At 37.8% G+C, this 17,091-nt stretch overlaps 1 protein-coding gene across 8 annotated transcripts in view; it reads right to left on the bottom strand.

The window, feature by feature from the left end:
* The window catches only part of STAU2 (staufen double-stranded RNA binding protein 2), a 230,261-nt gene that overhangs the window by 191,558 nt on the left and 21,612 nt on the right, over positions 1–17,091 (bottom strand). For 5 of the 8 annotated variants that reach the window (XM_070392692.1, XM_070392693.1, XM_070392696.1 and 2 more), the window contains 2 exons: positions 11,145–11,275; positions 5,092–5,251 (listed from right to left, as the gene is read on the bottom strand). In XM_070392692.1, coding sequence (XP_070248793.1) covers positions 5,092–5,251; positions 11,145–11,258 — 274 coding nt within the window. In that variant the 5' untranslated portion in view covers positions 11,259–11,275. The remainder of the gene's footprint in view (positions 1–5,091; positions 5,252–11,144; positions 11,276–17,091) is intronic. The other 3 variants (XM_070392695.1, XM_070392694.1, XM_070392697.1) reach the window with 1 other exon arrangement.

The following is a 17,091-nucleotide window of genomic DNA, read 5'->3' as shown; positions in this document are numbered from 1 at the left end:
ACTGACACTTGAGGCCACAGCTTTGTAGGAAGTTAGAACAGTCCCTAGAACATAGCAGTTACTCAATAAATATTTGTTGAAAGAACGAATGGATTTCAGGCTCCTTGGAGAACTGGCTGGCACCAGCGTTAGGGCCAGGGCCAGGAAAATACAAGTCGGCCTAGAAGAGCTACTGTACCAGAAAGTAAGAAATGATCAAAGAATGAGGGGGAAATAGCAGAAGGGCACGGGGATTAACTGCAAGGGGCCATACCACTGGCCAAATCTGGGACAAGTTGAGAATCAAAATAAATAATGACAGACTGCAAGCCTCTAAGTAAAATAGGAATGCAGGTATCTGTGGTGATATACATAAATAAACAAATGAAAAAGGGGGGGGGAAGAAAAGCTCTTGGGTAGAATGCCAACTATTAAATCTAAAAAGAATATTGTAATTTAAAAATCACCCTTTGGGAAAGAATATTTCTGTTGTTTTAAATCACAAAAGAAAAAAATCACTGTGGTGCCTGGCCAGTGTGGCTCAGTGGTTGAGCGTCTCGAACCCATGCAACAAGAGGTCACTGACTTGATTCCCTGACAGAGCACATGCCTGGGTTGCAGGCTAAATCCCCAGCAGGGGCATGTAGGAGGCTGCCAATCGGTGGTCCTCTCTCATTGTTGATGTTTCTGACTCTCTCCCTTCCTCTCTGAAATCAATAAAAACATATTTTTAAAAAAGAACATCCTTTCATTGTTGCTGCAATTCACTATTCAATTTGGCCAAAACTCTGTTGGCTTCTTTAGTGCGTCTAATTGATGCCTAAAGAGCTTTCTCATTTTTTCCAACAGATCTAGAAACGGAAGCTTGTGATGCAAGAACACCTGTCTTTTTTGTGGCGTTCATCGACTTCTGGCCTTAATTCATCTTCTGATGTGATAAGCATGAACACCTGCCTAACCATGACTCAACCATTGCAATCCTAGGTACATCCCCAACAGAGATGTATGTGTACAAGAATGATCACCACAGTATTAGTTCTAAATAACAGCCCCAACTGGAAACAGTCTAACTGCCCATCACTCGTACAATGACGAAGTAAACTGTGGGATATTCATGCAACGGGACACTATAGAGCAGTGATGGCGAACCTGTGACACGCAAACTCATTTTTTTGGTTGATTTTTCTTTGTTAAATGGCATTTAAATATATAAAATAAACATCAAAAATATAAGTCTTTGTTTTACTATGGTTGCAAATTTCAAAAAATTTCTATATGTGACATGGCACCAGAGTTAAGTTAGGGTTTTTCAAAATGCTGACACGCCGAGTTCAAAAGGTTCGCCATCACTGCTACAGAGCAATGGAATATTACGCTGTTAAGCACAGCACAGGTCATTCTCACAAGCATGACAGTGAGAAAAACGAGCTCTCTGGCAGATGGCTCCAGGAGGAGGCACAGTGAACGTAAGACGGCAGAAAGCAGAGCAATGCTCCCTGTGGAGTTGCGTAACCACTGGGAAGGGCTGGGGCTCTGGTAGAGCCTGTGGAACTGGAAAAGCGATCAAGGAGCCAAGACCCATCAGGGCTCTCCAACCGGGATGCGTGCACTTGCCGGCACATCGATTACACTCCATTTTAACAGCTTACCCCCCAAATCTACTCATTCTCTCAGCTCACTGCCACTTCCAACAGTGGAAATGCATCTCCATTGGCCCTCAGGCTCGGTCCTGCTTCCTTCCTCTGGCTCCCTGGCCGCTGTGCCTCCTGCAATCACCCTCGAGGTGGGTCTGACCCAGAGCTCGGCGCACACACTCTTGCTCCATTCACACCACCCACCCTGGAGAGCACCGCACTCGCACGGCAGCAGCCACTGGGCCGGCAGCAGCCACGGGGTCAGGAACTCCTGTCCTGCTCCATTCCGGCCGCCACTCCCAACACAGCGCAGGGGCAGACAGAACTCAATGCACATGAGTTTCTTTTCTTCTTTCTTCACCCATAAACTATGGCAGGGGTTTCCTAACTGATCGTGTTTTTAGTATTTTCTGCCTTCCATTTACATGTCAAATTGAACTTTCTAAAATGCTTTTTTAAACGTATCATCCACCAGCTCGTAAACATTAATCCACCAAACTACCTAAGTCCTCCTTTAACATCGTCCAGAGTCTTCGACTTTAAGCTACATGGAAACCTGTATGAGGAAGCCAATTCCCCAGAGCTAAGTGATATATACGAGAGTGAACTTCCTGCAGCACCTAATGAAACGAGGTAATTGAGGACCTGCTGTGTGGATAAAACTTAATCTCCTAAAGCTGGCACTCAAGTCCATCACAATCCACTCCCTAAATACATCTTCAGTCTTTTATATATATATACTAGAGGTTCAGTGCAGAAAATTCATGCACTTGGGCGGGGGTGCCCTCAGCCTGGCCTGCACCCTCTCACAGTCCGGGAGCCCTCGGAGGAGCGGGCCTAAGTCAGTAGTCGGACATCCTTAGCACTGCCGCGGAGGTGGGAGAGGCTCCCGCCACCACCACTGTGCTTGCCAGCTATGAGCCCAGCTTCTGGCTGAGCAGCACTCCCCCTGTGGGAGCGCACTGATCACCAGGAGGCAGCTCCTATGTTGAGCATCTGCCCCCTGGTGGTCAGTGCACGTCATAGCAACCAGTTGTTCCACCATTCGGTCGATTTGCATATTAGCCTTTTATTATATAGGATATATTTTTTAATTGATTTCAGAGAGAAGAAGGGAGAGGGAGAGAGAGAAACATCAAAGAGAGAGAAACATCGAGCATGCCCCCTCCCAGGAATTGAGCCTGCAATCTGGGCATGTGGCCTAACCAGGAATCAAACTGGGACCTTCTGGTGCATGGGACCACACCAACCTACTGAGCCACACCAGCCGGGCTACATCTTCAGTCTTATCTCATAATGGTCACTTACCTGTTCTAACTAAAAACCATCTACAACTTTTTTGCCGAAACCGGTTTGGCTCAGTGGATAGAGCATCGGCCTGCGGACTGAAAGGTCCCGGGTTCGATTCCGGTCAAGGGCATGTACCTGGGTTGCGGGCACATCTCCAGTGGGAGATGTGCAGGAGGCGGCTGGTCGATGTTTCTCTCTCATCGATGTTTCTGACTCTCTATCTCTCTCCCTTCCTCTCTGTAAAAAATCAATAAAATATATTTAAAAATAAAAAAAAAATAAAAAAATAAAATAAAAAAAAATAAAAACCATCTACAACTTTTTTAAAAAACAAACCAATTGTCCAGATTCCAATTCCAATGCCTTTCCTCAGAGTAGAGTCTTCCTTCCTCTCCTCTATGCCTGCCCACACTCCAGTCAAGGCCCACATCTCACCTCAACTACCTCTAGCTGTGTTACCATGACTTACAGCACCAATGGCTGTTATTATTCACTTTACCACTGAGTTATGTGATTCATGTAAATGACCGTAAAATCTTACATTTTATATACTTCTTAGATCTATGTATACAAGTAAGTTCTTAACAAACAGAAGTAGTGGTGGCGTCCTAATGATAAACCAGTAATCTAAAGAGATTTTAAAAATTAAATAAGTAGGTAGCCTCTTATCAACTTCAAACTGAACAGTTTTTTTTTTCTTTATTATAATAATAGTTTGGCTTCTTTAAACTTACTTCAGAAATACTAGACTCAGCTGGACAGAAGCCAAAGGCCTAGCAATAGGAAAGTCACGGAGTTCTGGAAAGAACAGTCCTTGCAAAAGGAGACTGTCTTATCTAACAGGTGCCACGTGAGCACAAGAAGTGTCTGCCTTGATTACAAACATAAGTGTGTAAACTATAATTAAACAGATTATAGGGTCACTGTTGGCAGGCAAAATGTCTTTTTGTACTCCACCACAAAAACACCCAAAGCAATACGGGTCAGAGGTAACCACGTGAATTAATAAGTTAACGAATAAGTAAAGGGATGTAGGGCTGGTACTAAACTTCGGAAACTTTATTAATTTGATGTTGTGAATTGCACTATGTCCCATACAGGTTTGCCTCTTCCCAACAGATTACTGGACATATAATGTTGTTGGCATATATGCAGAACAATTTTTTAAAATTATTAGTAGGAGCCCGGGCTGGTTTGGCTCAGTGGACAGAGCGTCAGCCTTCGGACTGAAGGGTCCCAGGTTCGATTCCGGTCAAAGGCACATGCCTGGGTTGAGGGCTCGATCCCCAGTGGGGGGCATGCAGGAGGTAGCTGATCAATGATTCTCTCTTATCATTGATATTTCTCTCTCTCCCTCTCCCTTCCTCTCTGAAATCAATAAAAATATATTTTAAAAAATTATTAGTAGGAGCTTAAAATTAGAACATTCATTATATTAAACACAGGTGGGGTTGCTTTTTTTTTTTATTTGTGGGTTTTTTACTAAATTTCATACAAATGTCCTAAACTGAATATCAATCATTTCAACACCAACAAACAGAGTAAGAAGATGCTTAGGCTAATCTTATAATTTTTTATTAAACTAAAAAAAGAATAACCATTTTAATTATTAAATTTCATATGATATATTTAAAAAGAAAAATTGATCATTTCTATCTTAACTTTAGGAAAAAATTCAATCTTATTTCTGTTCTTCGTATCCAAATTTCTTTTCGCCCAAGATTAAAAAATAAGTAATGGCCCTGGCTGGTGTGGCTCCGTCAGGCATCAGTCCCATGAACTAAAGGGTTATTGGTTTGATTCTGAAAATTCCTGGTCACGGTACATGCCCAGGTTGTGGGCTCAATCCCCGGTGGGGGGCATGCAGGAGACAACCGATAGATCACATCGATGTTTCTCTCCCTCTCCCTCTCCCTTCCTCTGTCTCTCTCAAGAAAAATCAATAATAAAAAATATTTTTAAGAAAAGAAAGAAAAAGTCAGTAATGCACCATGATAGTATCCACTAAGGCAACATTTTTAATTAATTACAATTACCTTCTTCATTCTCTCACGCGCAGTTATCATCCACCCGTCTTTCTCAGATGTACTAGTAACACACCTGCTGGCTACACACAGGCCTGCTGTAACGGACAGAGACGGCACACATAGAACACACAGCAGGACAGAGGAGATGAGTCTGCTCATACCTGGGTTATTATTCACATTGCTTTTGGGCGGTTTCTGAACTGGCTTGGGAAGCGTCGATTCAGTCAAAGCTTTACTAGCAACAGCCTGTTGGGCCTTCTTGATACTGCTCCCTTCCGATTCCCATGTCTGCTCACCGAGGCTCAGCTGCACTGAGAACATCTTAGAAAAACACAGAGAGGAAGAAAAACATTAAAAGTTTTCAGGAAATCAAAAAAAAAAAAAAGGAGACAAATGTACTACTCGTTGAAATATTTTAAGCAATAAAAAAAATTTAAAAAAAAAAAGTTTTCAGGAAATCAAATGTGCTATCCGAGAGAAAAACAGATACATCACAGAATCAACATTTTAGAGCTAGAGGTCCCTTACAGATCATTTGCAACAAAATTGTTATGATTCTACCTTGTGAAAGAATTTTAAGAGCTTGGGCCAAATCTGTTCTGTCCTATCCAAAGGCTGAAAGGCATACATGTACATTTGGGGTAGAAAAGTCAAAAGAAATCATGTCCCTAAAAAGGATCATGCTGTTAATGCCGTTCAAATAGTCCTCAAAAAAGTAGAGTAAGTATAAAGAGTTCAGAGAAACTGTAAGGGAGCCCAAAAGGCCCTGTGTCTGTAACACTTTATAAAATTAAATTCTTTAAACTCATACTTAGCATGATCGAGTCAGTAAGTCAGGCAATCCTATCAAATGTTATGTCACCAAGATACTCTCGATCCTCCACAACCAACATTTAACCCGTCACCAAAATCTGTTTATTATTTCTCAAACCTCTCTGTCTGTGTTGGAGTCAGACTTTCGTTAGCTCAGACATAATAATCTCCCACCTGATTTCTGCTAAAACTATCTTCCTAAAACTCAAATCCAATTGCATCACCCCAACCAACAGCAGGTTAAAACCCTTCGACTGTTCCCGTCCTAGCTGCTCCCACCTGTCAGTCTTCACTTCACACCCTAACCTTCCATTCACACCATATTTCCATATGAGCCCCAAACCTATTGCTCACCTTGAGAATTTAGAATCAAGTTACAGGATACGAACACAATCCACTATTTTAGTCCACATATAGCTTAGTACTCTCTAGGAATACAAAGTATTAACCCCAAATACTTTTCAATTAAAAAGAAATAATCGCAGGAAGGAAGTCAGGCAGAAAATACCTTAGCCAAGTGATTAAGTTAAATCATCAATAATCACACAAACTGACATCATGAACCTCCTGATATGACCCAGTGAGAAGACTGAATATCCTTGACCAAAAATGTTTCACCTCAATCTAACCACAGGGAAACAATCAGACAGATCTAGATGACGGTATATTCTATAAGATAACTGGACTATACTCTTCAAAAATAACAATGTCATGAAAGGAAAAAACAAAACAAAAGAATAATAGCTATTATAGATTAAAGGATGCTCAAGGAACATGAATGCATATGATCAAGTACAACAAATGACCCTTGATTAGGTGTGTACTTAGAAGACAAAAAAGTAGAAAAGGCATTTAGAGAACAACTCAGGAAATTTGACTGTGGACTGACTATACATGTATCAAATAATATGTTCAGTCAGAGTCAAATTTCTTAAGTGATGATACAGTATTGTGGTTATGTAGAAGAATGTCTTTGATCTTTTACAAGATCAAATAAGAACATAAGTAGCCCTGGCCAGTGTGGTCCAGTTGTTTGAGCGTCAACCCAAAGGTCTCCAGTTAGATTCAGGGTCAGGGCATATGCCCGTGTTGCAGGCTCAATCCCCAGTAGCGGGAGTACAGGAGGCAGCTGATCAATGTTTCACTCTCAATCAATGTTTCTTACTCCCTCTCCCTTCCTTTCTCTCTAAAATCAATAAAAACATATTTAAAACAAAAAACTGGTAAAATTTTTAAAATTTTTAAAATTTTTAGTTCTGAAGCAAAAACTAATAGAACTGTGAAGAGAAACAGAAAACCGACACTTAAAGTCAGAGATTCAATACCCTCTCTCTCAATAACTGATCTAACAATTATCAAGCAGACAATCTCAGAGAATTTATTAGACTTGAACTACACTCAATGAACATAACCTGGATGATATTTTTAGAACACTCTACCCAAAAAGAACAGAATATACATGAGTTTCAATTTCTCATAAAACATTTACCAATTTCTAGCACTAAATGCCTATAATAGAAAAGAAGCAAGAGATCAAATAAGTTAATTTCAGCTTCCATCTTAAGGAATTGGAGAAAGCAGAGCAAATTAAATCTAAAGTAAACAGAAAAGAATTAATAAAGATAAAAGCAAACATTAACAAGACAGTAAAACAATACAGAAAAAAATCAACAAAACTAAAAGCTATTTTTTTTGCAAAGATCAATGAAATTGGTAAACCTGTAGCCAGACGAATCATGAAAAAAAGAGAAGACACAAATTACCAATATCAGGAATAAGAGAGGTAACATCACTACATAGTCTTTAAAGTACTGAAAGATAACAAGTGAACACTTTCTAATTTTATGCCAATAAGCTCAACAACCTAAATTCCTTGAAAGACACAATTACTAAAGCTCCTTCAAGAGGAAATAGGTAACCCTAATAGCCCCTATATATGTTAAAGAAAGTAAAAATGTATTTAAAACTCTTTCCACAAAGAAAACTCCAGACCCAGATGGTTTCAATAAGAAATTCCACCAAATGTTTAAGGAAGAAATAATACCAATTTATACAAACTCTTCTAAAAATTGAAGGAACACTCCCCAACTTATTCTATGAAGCCAACATTACCTTGATACCAAAACCCAGAGTATGATACTACTGAAGAAAACAAAACTACAGACTATCTCTCTCACACAACTAAATGTAAAAATTCCTTAACAAAATATTACCAAGTGGAATCCATCAATATAGAACTGAGATAATACATTTTAACCAAGTGTTTTATTCTAGGAATGCAAGGGTGGTTTCTACACTTGAGAATCAATGTAATTCACAATGTCAAAAGATGAAAAACAAAAAACCATACGACCATCTCAGTCAATGTAGAACCATATGACAAAAATTAACATCTATTCAGGTTAAAAACTCTCAGGAAATGATAATTATAAAAGAATTTCCTCAATCTGTTTAAAGGCAGCTACCAAAAAAAAAGTTATATATAACAACACAATTAATGGGGGGAGAGGGGGATTTTAAATGGCTGCCCATAAGATCAGGAACAAGATAGAGATATTGGCTTCCGTAACTTCTATTCAACATTGTACTGTACGTTCTAGCCAATGCAATTAGGGAAGAATAAATAAAGAACATTCAGATTGGAAAGTAAGATTTGAAATGTCTTTATTCACAAATGGCATGTGGAACATCCAACAGCATTAAAAAAAAAGCTACTAGAACTGATATGTGAGTTTAACAAGACTTGCAGGCTACTAGATCCGTATATCAAAACCAGTGTATTTTTATAGGACAGCAATGATAAATAAAAACAAATAGAAACTAGAATATAAAAAACAATACCACTTACAATAGCATCAAAAATATGAAATACTTAGGATAAACCTAAAGACGTGGAATACCTGCTCAATGAAAACTACAAAGCATTTCTGAAAGAAATTAAAGAGTAAATAAATGAGAGATACATTTTGTGGATGGATTGGAAGATTCAATGCTTCTAATATCTTCATTTTTGCCAAAGTGAGCTATAGATTTATGGCAATTCTATTCAAAATAACATCTGTTTTACAGAATGGAAAGCTGAATTTAAAATTCATATGAAAAATGCAAAGGCTGTAAAATAGCCAAAACAATCCTGAAAAGGGACCAAATTAGAGAGCTAATACTATGCGATTTCAAGACTTACAAAGGTACAGTAATCCAAATAGCCCAGCATAAAGATAGAAAAACAGATCAACAGAACAGAGTCCAGGATTAAAGAAACTCATATACGGAAAGCTGATTTGTGACAAAGGGGCACAGGCAATGCAGTGGAGAAAGAGTCAACTCTTCAAACAACAATAAAATCAAAAGCTGTGGGTTTTATAGAATCTGGACGTTGTTCCGTATCTCACATCACATGAAAAAATTAAGTCAGAATGGCAGTTAGACCTAAATGTTAAGACTTAATGTCAAACCTAAAACTATAAAACATCTAGAAGCTAACATAGGAGAAAATCTTATGATCTCTGATGAGGCAAAGATTTCTTAGATATGATACCAAAAGCACAATTTATCTGAGAACAAATGGATGTCGGGGAATTAATCAAAATTAACAACTGCTCTTTGAAAGGCACTGTTAAAAAAAGAAAAGATAAGACTCAGGCTAGGAGGGAATATTCGCCAAGCACATTAATGAAGGACTTGTATTCAGAATATGTAAAAAGTGGTATCACAGCATGTGGCAGAGGAGAAAGCTGCAGTACAGGAACAGTGAGTATCATGTAGCAAATACTCAATAATTATTTTACCAAGGATTTTTTAAAAATCCTATACATAACTGCCCTGGACGGCTTGCTCAATGGTTAGAGCGTCAGCCCAGGCACCAAAGGGTTACAGGTTTGATTCCCGGTCAAGGGCACATACCTGGGTTGCAGGTTTGTGTCACTCTTAACTTTACACAATGGAAGGAAAGCTCATTTTGACTCTTTTAGCTTGAAGTCAGATTGTAAATTTGGATTAAGTTATTTTCATGAATTTTATGTTAAAATTTAAGTTCAATCCCTGGTCAGGGCATGTGGAGGCAACCAATCAATTTGTCTCTCTCAAGTCAAAATTTCCCTCTTTCTTTCTCCTTCCCCCACTCCCTCCCTCTCTCCCTTCCACTCTCAAAAAAAAAAAAAAATCAGTGGATAAAATATCCTCAAGTAAGGATTAACAACAACAAAAAATCCTATGCATGCCCACCAGCATGGCTCAATGGTTGAGCACTGACCTATGAGCCATGAGGTCACGGTCTATTCCCGGTCAGTGCACATGCCCAGATTGCATGCTTGATCCCCAGTGTGGGGCATGCAGGAGGCAGCCAATCAATGATTCTCTCTCATCATTGATGTTTCTCTCTCTTCCTCTCCCTTCCTCTCTGAAACCAATAAAAATATTTTTTAAAAAAGGGGTATGAATTAACAGGTATGAAAGAGGAGGTATGATTAGAGAGGTAGACCAAGGCCATACATAACCTTCTTCTCTACATAAAAGATATTATGTAAATCGCTGCCCAGAATCCTTCATAAAAGCCTCTAATAGAAAACAAAATTGACGGATTTTAATTTCATCTTATTTTCCTTCTTTAAAGGAGATGATAGAAAACAATTTAATAACCCAAGAGCTAGTTGCTTTACAAAAATAAACCAGCTTTTACAGAATCAATGCCTCCACATTCTATACAAAAATTGATGATCATTATCATAATCTTTAATATCCAAGATTCAAAATGTACCAAGGATTTTTATGCACAACTGAGACTTTTTTAAACCCATATGCACTAGCTACAGATTTCTTTGTAACAGGTATATATGTAAACATACATGTATAAGGCTATATATAGAAATATAAGTTGTTTTTCCATTTAAAAGAACAATATTACAAGTGAATCCACAGATAATAACAATACTGGTTATACAACTTCTATAAATGGTGAGTCTCAGAATTAAACAATGGAAAAGATGTCTCACTGCTAGGTAACCATCGCTGTACTCGCAGTGTTACTGCAGCAGCTATGATTTAACGGAAAGAGCACTACACTTGGGGGCCAAAGAACACATAGTCAATGTTGACACGGGCATTTATGAACTATTAAGCAAGTCATTTAACTTTTCTGTGCCTGAGTTTCTTAGTTTATAAGAAGAAAACCAAAAAGCCGTATCGCATGTGATTTGGGGAAGTACTGTATCTACGTTTTGTAAACCATAAAAAGCTACAAAGCTGTCCAGTTACAGAGTCCAAAATATTTTTAATATGGAACTAAGAGCCTTCAGGACATCTGCCGCCCCCTCCCCCCAAAATGAAGCACAATGAAAGCCTGAGATGATAAATCTGATAGACTTTGAGAAGCGTGTCTCACCGCCTGGCTTCGTAACCTTACCTTCGCGTGAGCGGGCCCTCTTTCTCTCAGAAGTTTATACTGGGGTTGAACTCTATTGAAACGGGCTAACTCATTTACCAGACACATTGGAGTTTTCTCTTTGGGTTTTGCCATTTTACCTTGGAGAGAAGCTGTAAATAAAAAGGCTGTGAAGTTTTTGGCACTCTTGACTTTACACAATGGAAGAAAAGTTCATTTTGACTCTTTTAGCTTGAAGTCAGATTGTATATTTGGATTAAGTTATTTTCATGAATTTTATATTAAAATTTCAAATCATCTAATGTCTTCCATTACATGCAACAGAAATATGAATCACATTTTAAACAATACATTAAGGTAACTTTTTCTAAGTACTGAGGTTGCTCTCTCTATACATATATGATAACAGCATGCTTAAAGATTTTTAAATAATATAGGATAATAACAATTTCTAACTTATCTTGTAACTTTTCTTTCCTCTTAAAAAATTTTAGCATAAACATATAATCCTCCTGATTCTTATTACTATAAAACTCAGTATCTTCTCATCTTGAGGCAGCATATTAATTGAAAAGCTCTAGACTTGGGAATCAAATCCTAAATTTAAGTACTAGTTTTTTCAACTACTATTTCATAATAACTTCTTTTTATTTTTTTAAACAAAATTTTGAAAGTATAAGTAGAAAGAATAATTTAACAAATGCCTACGTCCTTAGCATCCAGAACTGAAATTAACATTTTCCATGTTTCCTTTAAATCATATAAAAAAAAAAAAACAGTATTAACTTACAGTTAAGTTCCTTTTATCTAGAAACCAAAATTATATGAATTCAGAATATATCCCTCTAGGATATTTTAAATATATTTAAATGCACGCATGCATATCCAGGAAGAAATACAGTCTTGATATATATGGCTTTATAGCCACATAAATAGTAATAATATATCTTTTTCATAACTTTCTTCACTCTTCATTATGTTTTTGCAATTGTAACTTATATAGATTCAGTACATCACTTTTAACTGCTGTATAATTTCCATCACAAGATCATATCCATTTCTTAACCCACTCCCCTACCGACAGAGATTTAGATTGCTTCAAATTCTTCACTCGCACAGGTAAATATATGCTACCAAGTGGCATTGAGAATAACTGTACCCAATTACCTTCCCCAGCAACATGATAATTACCGTCTCTCTCAACCCTGAAAACACACAGTATGGTCGGGAATTTTAATTTTGATAATCTAATATCTGACAAATAGTATCCCATTATTGTCCCCCTACCCACTCCTCTTTTAATTTGCATCCACACATTGCAAGTGAGGCTACTCATCCTCTCATGTTATTGATCATTTGGGTTTCCTCTTCTGGGAATTGCTTCTGTCCTTTCTATTGATCATTTCATATATTTTTAAAAAACTACTAATCAATCTTTTATGGACTGTGCTTTTCAGGCCTTAGGAAATCCTTTCCTAACCTGCAAGGTCTTAATGATTCTCACTTAAATTTCCTAAGCCTTCTCTTCTTTATCTGCAAAGTAAAGGCAATAAATCTATCCTACTTAACTCACCAAGTCTTAACCTGTTATGAGGTTAAGATTTTTAAATGTGCCGAAACCGGTTTGGCTCAGTGGATAGAGCATCGGCCTGCGGACTGAAGGGTCCCAGGTTCGATTCCGGTCGAGGGCATGTGCCTGGGTTGCGGGCACATCCCCAGTAGGAGATGTGCAGGAGGCAGCTGGTTGATGTTTCTCTCTCATGGATGCTTCTAACTCTCTATCTCTCTCTCCCTTCCTCTCTGTAAAAAATCAATAAAATATATTTTAAAAAAAAAAAAAGATTTTTAAATGTATGGTATCCTAAATTATATTACAGCTTCAGAAATTTTCCTAATACCATATTAAGTTATTTTACCCTATGTTTTTCCTTCTTTTCACTTACAGACACATTAGCTGCATTTTAGTTTTTCTTTCATCTCCCATGAATCAGTGTTACACCATGCACGTGGATTGCTTCCTGCTCAAACTGGAGTCACAATGTACGGAGAACACATTAAATGAATGGAAACAACTGGTTTTAGGAACTTCATGTTCAAATGTTACATGGCAAGACTTAATGTAGAAAATTGTATTCTTTTGACTTTTTAATGCTCTTTACAGGACCAATAAATTCATATAATAACTCTATCACAATCATTATGATTAAGAAATGATTTATAAGAAAACTACATAAATACCTAAAAGAGTAGAAGTAAAAGGAAAGAGAATCTAAGAAATCAACTATAGGGCCAATACAGATGACAACTGATTCTACAATTAAACCATTCTAAGTGGCTTGCAAGCCAAAAAAACCAAAACAAAACAACCACCTAGTAATCATTATTGTTTGGAACAACACAAAAAAGACAAGAGTGAGTAAAGGGGGTTTTGAGGAAACCTGCGTTTTACTTAGCCCATTGTGTAGCATTCAGATAAACGTTGCATAAATGGTTCCAGAGCCAGTCATTGTATCAAATACAAGGTGACCTGGGGCTATAATCAGTTTGGGTCCGAGCATACTATGACATTAAATACTCAAGTACAACAGGTAACACAGCTACCTGAACATCAAAAAAAGCCAAACGAAAAATGACAAATTTATTAAAAATGAGAAAATATTAAAGTCTGGTAAGAATCAGGCAATTTTGCATAACACTGACCTAGCATCTGTGCTGTTAGTGTACAGTGTCGATAACTCAGCTGCACATTCATCTGTTACAATGGCAAAGCTTCTAGGAACATGGCAAGCACAAGGTGACAACTTTACAATACGAAAAGGGTGGTTTTTTTCAAATATATTTTCATTGATTTCAGAGAGGGAGAGAAATAGAAACATCAATGATGAGATCATCATTGATTGGCTGCCTCCTGTACGCCCCCTACTGGGGATTGAGCCTGCACCCCGGGCATATGCCCTGACGGGGAACTGAACCGTGACCTCCAGGTTCAGAGGTCGACACCGGGCCAGTAAGAAAAGTTTTAACAGCACAGGCTTGAAATCTATGAAAGGAAAGTGCTAATAACATGGTATTAAACTTATATTCCACTAATTTTGATGTTCTGCTTCATAAAAATAACATGCACCCAATAGAACATTTTAATGTTTGAATGAAGTTTGGGCATGAAGGGTATGCAAAGCACCTGCAAGACCTCACTTTGATAAAACTTTATAGCTAAACTGCAACTGTTTCAAGTTGGCAAGTTTAAAAATAATTAATCCTGGCTGAAATTGTTTGTTTTACAAAATGATTAAAACTGTAAATAGCTGTTCCTCTATTTAATCAGAAATCTCATTAGTCTTAACTACTTGACAAAGCTCTTACCAGTGCCATCAAATTTCTTGAAAACACAAAGATGCTGCAGGAACTGTTTCAAAGCAGTTCCTAAATCAGTTATAAAACAGTCACCGGATATAAAGTACAGCCGAGGGAATATCCTCAGTCATATTGTAGCAACTCTGTATGGTGTCAGATGGGCACTACAGTTATGGAGGGATCACTTCGTAAACTATGTCATTGTCTAATCGCTATGTTATACTCTTGAAACTAATATAATATTGTATGTCAACTGTAATTGGGAAAAAAAAAAAAAGGCGGGCCCTAGTGTAATGCCTACAATCTTTGAGTTTTCAAATGAAGCTACCGTGGGATTTCAATACTGCCAGAAGAGTGTGGCCTTGCCAGCGTTTGGTATGGTCATTTGGACTTTAGTAAAGTCTTCTTCATGTTAGCCGTTCGAACAGGTGCATTCCCATTGTGGTTTTAATTGGTATTTCCCTAATGACTAATGATGTTGAACACATTTTCATTTTTTATATGCTATCTATATATATATCTGGTAGTGAAGTGTCTATCTGAATATTTTACCCATTTTAATTGGCTTATTTCTTTTCCTTACTGTTTTATTTGAAGTTCTTTATATATTCTAAATACAAGTAGTACTAGTATTAATCAGGTATACGTTTGGCAAAGATTTTTTCTCAGTATGTGGCATCTCCTTTTATTCTCTTAGCAGTGTCTTTTGAAAAACAGACTTTAATGATGTCTAATTAATCAATTTGTTCATTTACAGATTGTGCTTTGGGTGTTGAACTAGGAAATAACTGCCTAGTTAAGATCTCAAAGATTTTCTCCTATGTTTTCTTCTAGCAGCTTTACAATTTGAGGTGCCTATTTAGGTCTCTGAGCCATTTTAAATTAATTTTTACATACAGTGCAAGGTATGTATTCAATTTTATTTTTTTTGCATATTGATACGCAATGTTTGAGTACTATTTGTGAAAAGGGCTACATATTTTTTTCACTATATTGTTTAATGGCTGGTCAAAATCAATTACCTATATATAAGTGGGTTTATTTCTGGACTACCCACCTACTGTTTCATTAGCCTATTTGTCATTTTTATGCCAATGCTACTTTTACTGTAATTTTGTAATAATTCTTGAAATTAAGTAGTGTTGCCCCCCCACCCAACATTGTTCTTAGATGTTGTGGCTATTCTAAGTTCTTGCATTTCAACATGAATTTTTTTTTTAAAGATGGAACTTTTTTTGTAAATATATTTTTATTGATTTCAGAGGACAGGAGAGAGAGGAAGAGAGTCAGGAACATCAATGATGAGAGAGAATCATCAATCGGCTGCCTCCTGCACACCTCCTACTGGGGATAGAGCCTGCAACCCAGACATGTGCCCTTGACCAGAATCGAGCCCGGGAACCTTCAGTCTGCAGGCCAATGCTCTATTCACTGAGCCAAACTGGCTAGGGCAACATGAATCTTATTTTAGGCAAAAATGCCTGCAAGGCTCTGGCTGTTGTGGCTCAGTTGGTTGGGCACTGTCCCAGGCACCCAGGGGTTGCTGATTCAATTCCCAGTGAGGCACATGCCTGGGTTGTGGGCTTGGTCCCTAGCAGGGTGTGTGCAGGAGGCAGCCTATCAGTGTGTTCTCACATTGATGTTTCTCTCTTCTCCCTCCATCTCTAAAAGTCTGTGAACTATTTTTTTTAAAAACAAAATGCCTGCAAGGATTAGAGTAAAATTTTCTTTAATCTGTACATTACTTTGGTAAAAATCAACATTTTAACAAAGTTGAGTCTTCCAACCAACGTACAGAATACAGAGTCAATTCCCATTATTGAAATAATGATATGTCAACCACAGTTGTGTTCCATCATCACCACAAACAGTGAACTGGTAAATCCTGAACTATTGCTTCTAGAGGGAACACAGGGTCAGGTTCCTACAAACCTCTGATTATAACATTTTTGACAATTAATCAACACATAACCTTGTTTTATGGGTGTTTTTAGTTAAGGACACATTACTTAATATATGTTGTTGGTTTATTAACATTGAACTCACAGCCAACCAGCACTGTAACTCTTAACTGAAAGGAGCTAATCTAAATACATGTATGGAGAAGGCACATCTCAACGTTCCTATGCTTAGGAAATGCAAAAAAATGTGGCACTAAGTAGACCAAGAAAAGGACACATGTACAGATGAGAGCTGAAACGGGAGAGCAGAGTTCACCATGTTCAACTTCAGTTCACACTGAACACTTAGGTGACTCAAACTTTTCACCACTCTACGTGTTAGCTCTTTGGTCAGAAGCAGTGTTGTATGGAATACCATGACTACAACTAACGTGTCCGTGGATGTGGTGGTCAAAGAAGGCAAATCCATGTACAGGGTACACAAATTGCTGCTCCCTCAAGATGGAAGAGGTTCATGCAATCAACCTGTCACTAGGTGGCTAGTTCCTATAAGAACGGTGTCACATCAGGAATTCTCTGCAAGCTGGGCCCTCAACCACCATTAAGCTAAATCGGTCTTGATGAGAAGAAGTCTATGTTGTTGAGTCCACTTATAACCTCTAACTTGATTACCAAGCCATTTTGTATGTGAGCCTGTTGAGCAAGAAAGGATA

Source organism: Myotis yumanensis, unplaced genomic scaffold (assembly GCF_028538775.1).
Source record: "Myotis yumanensis isolate MYYU_CA2020_CCGP unplaced genomic scaffold, mMyoYum1.0.hap1 SCAF_15, whole genome shotgun sequence".
NCBI lineage: Eukaryota > Metazoa > Chordata > Mammalia > Chiroptera > Vespertilionidae > Myotis > Myotis yumanensis.
Note: the sequence above shows the minus strand (reverse complement) of the source record. Positions and strands in the feature narration are given on the sequence as shown.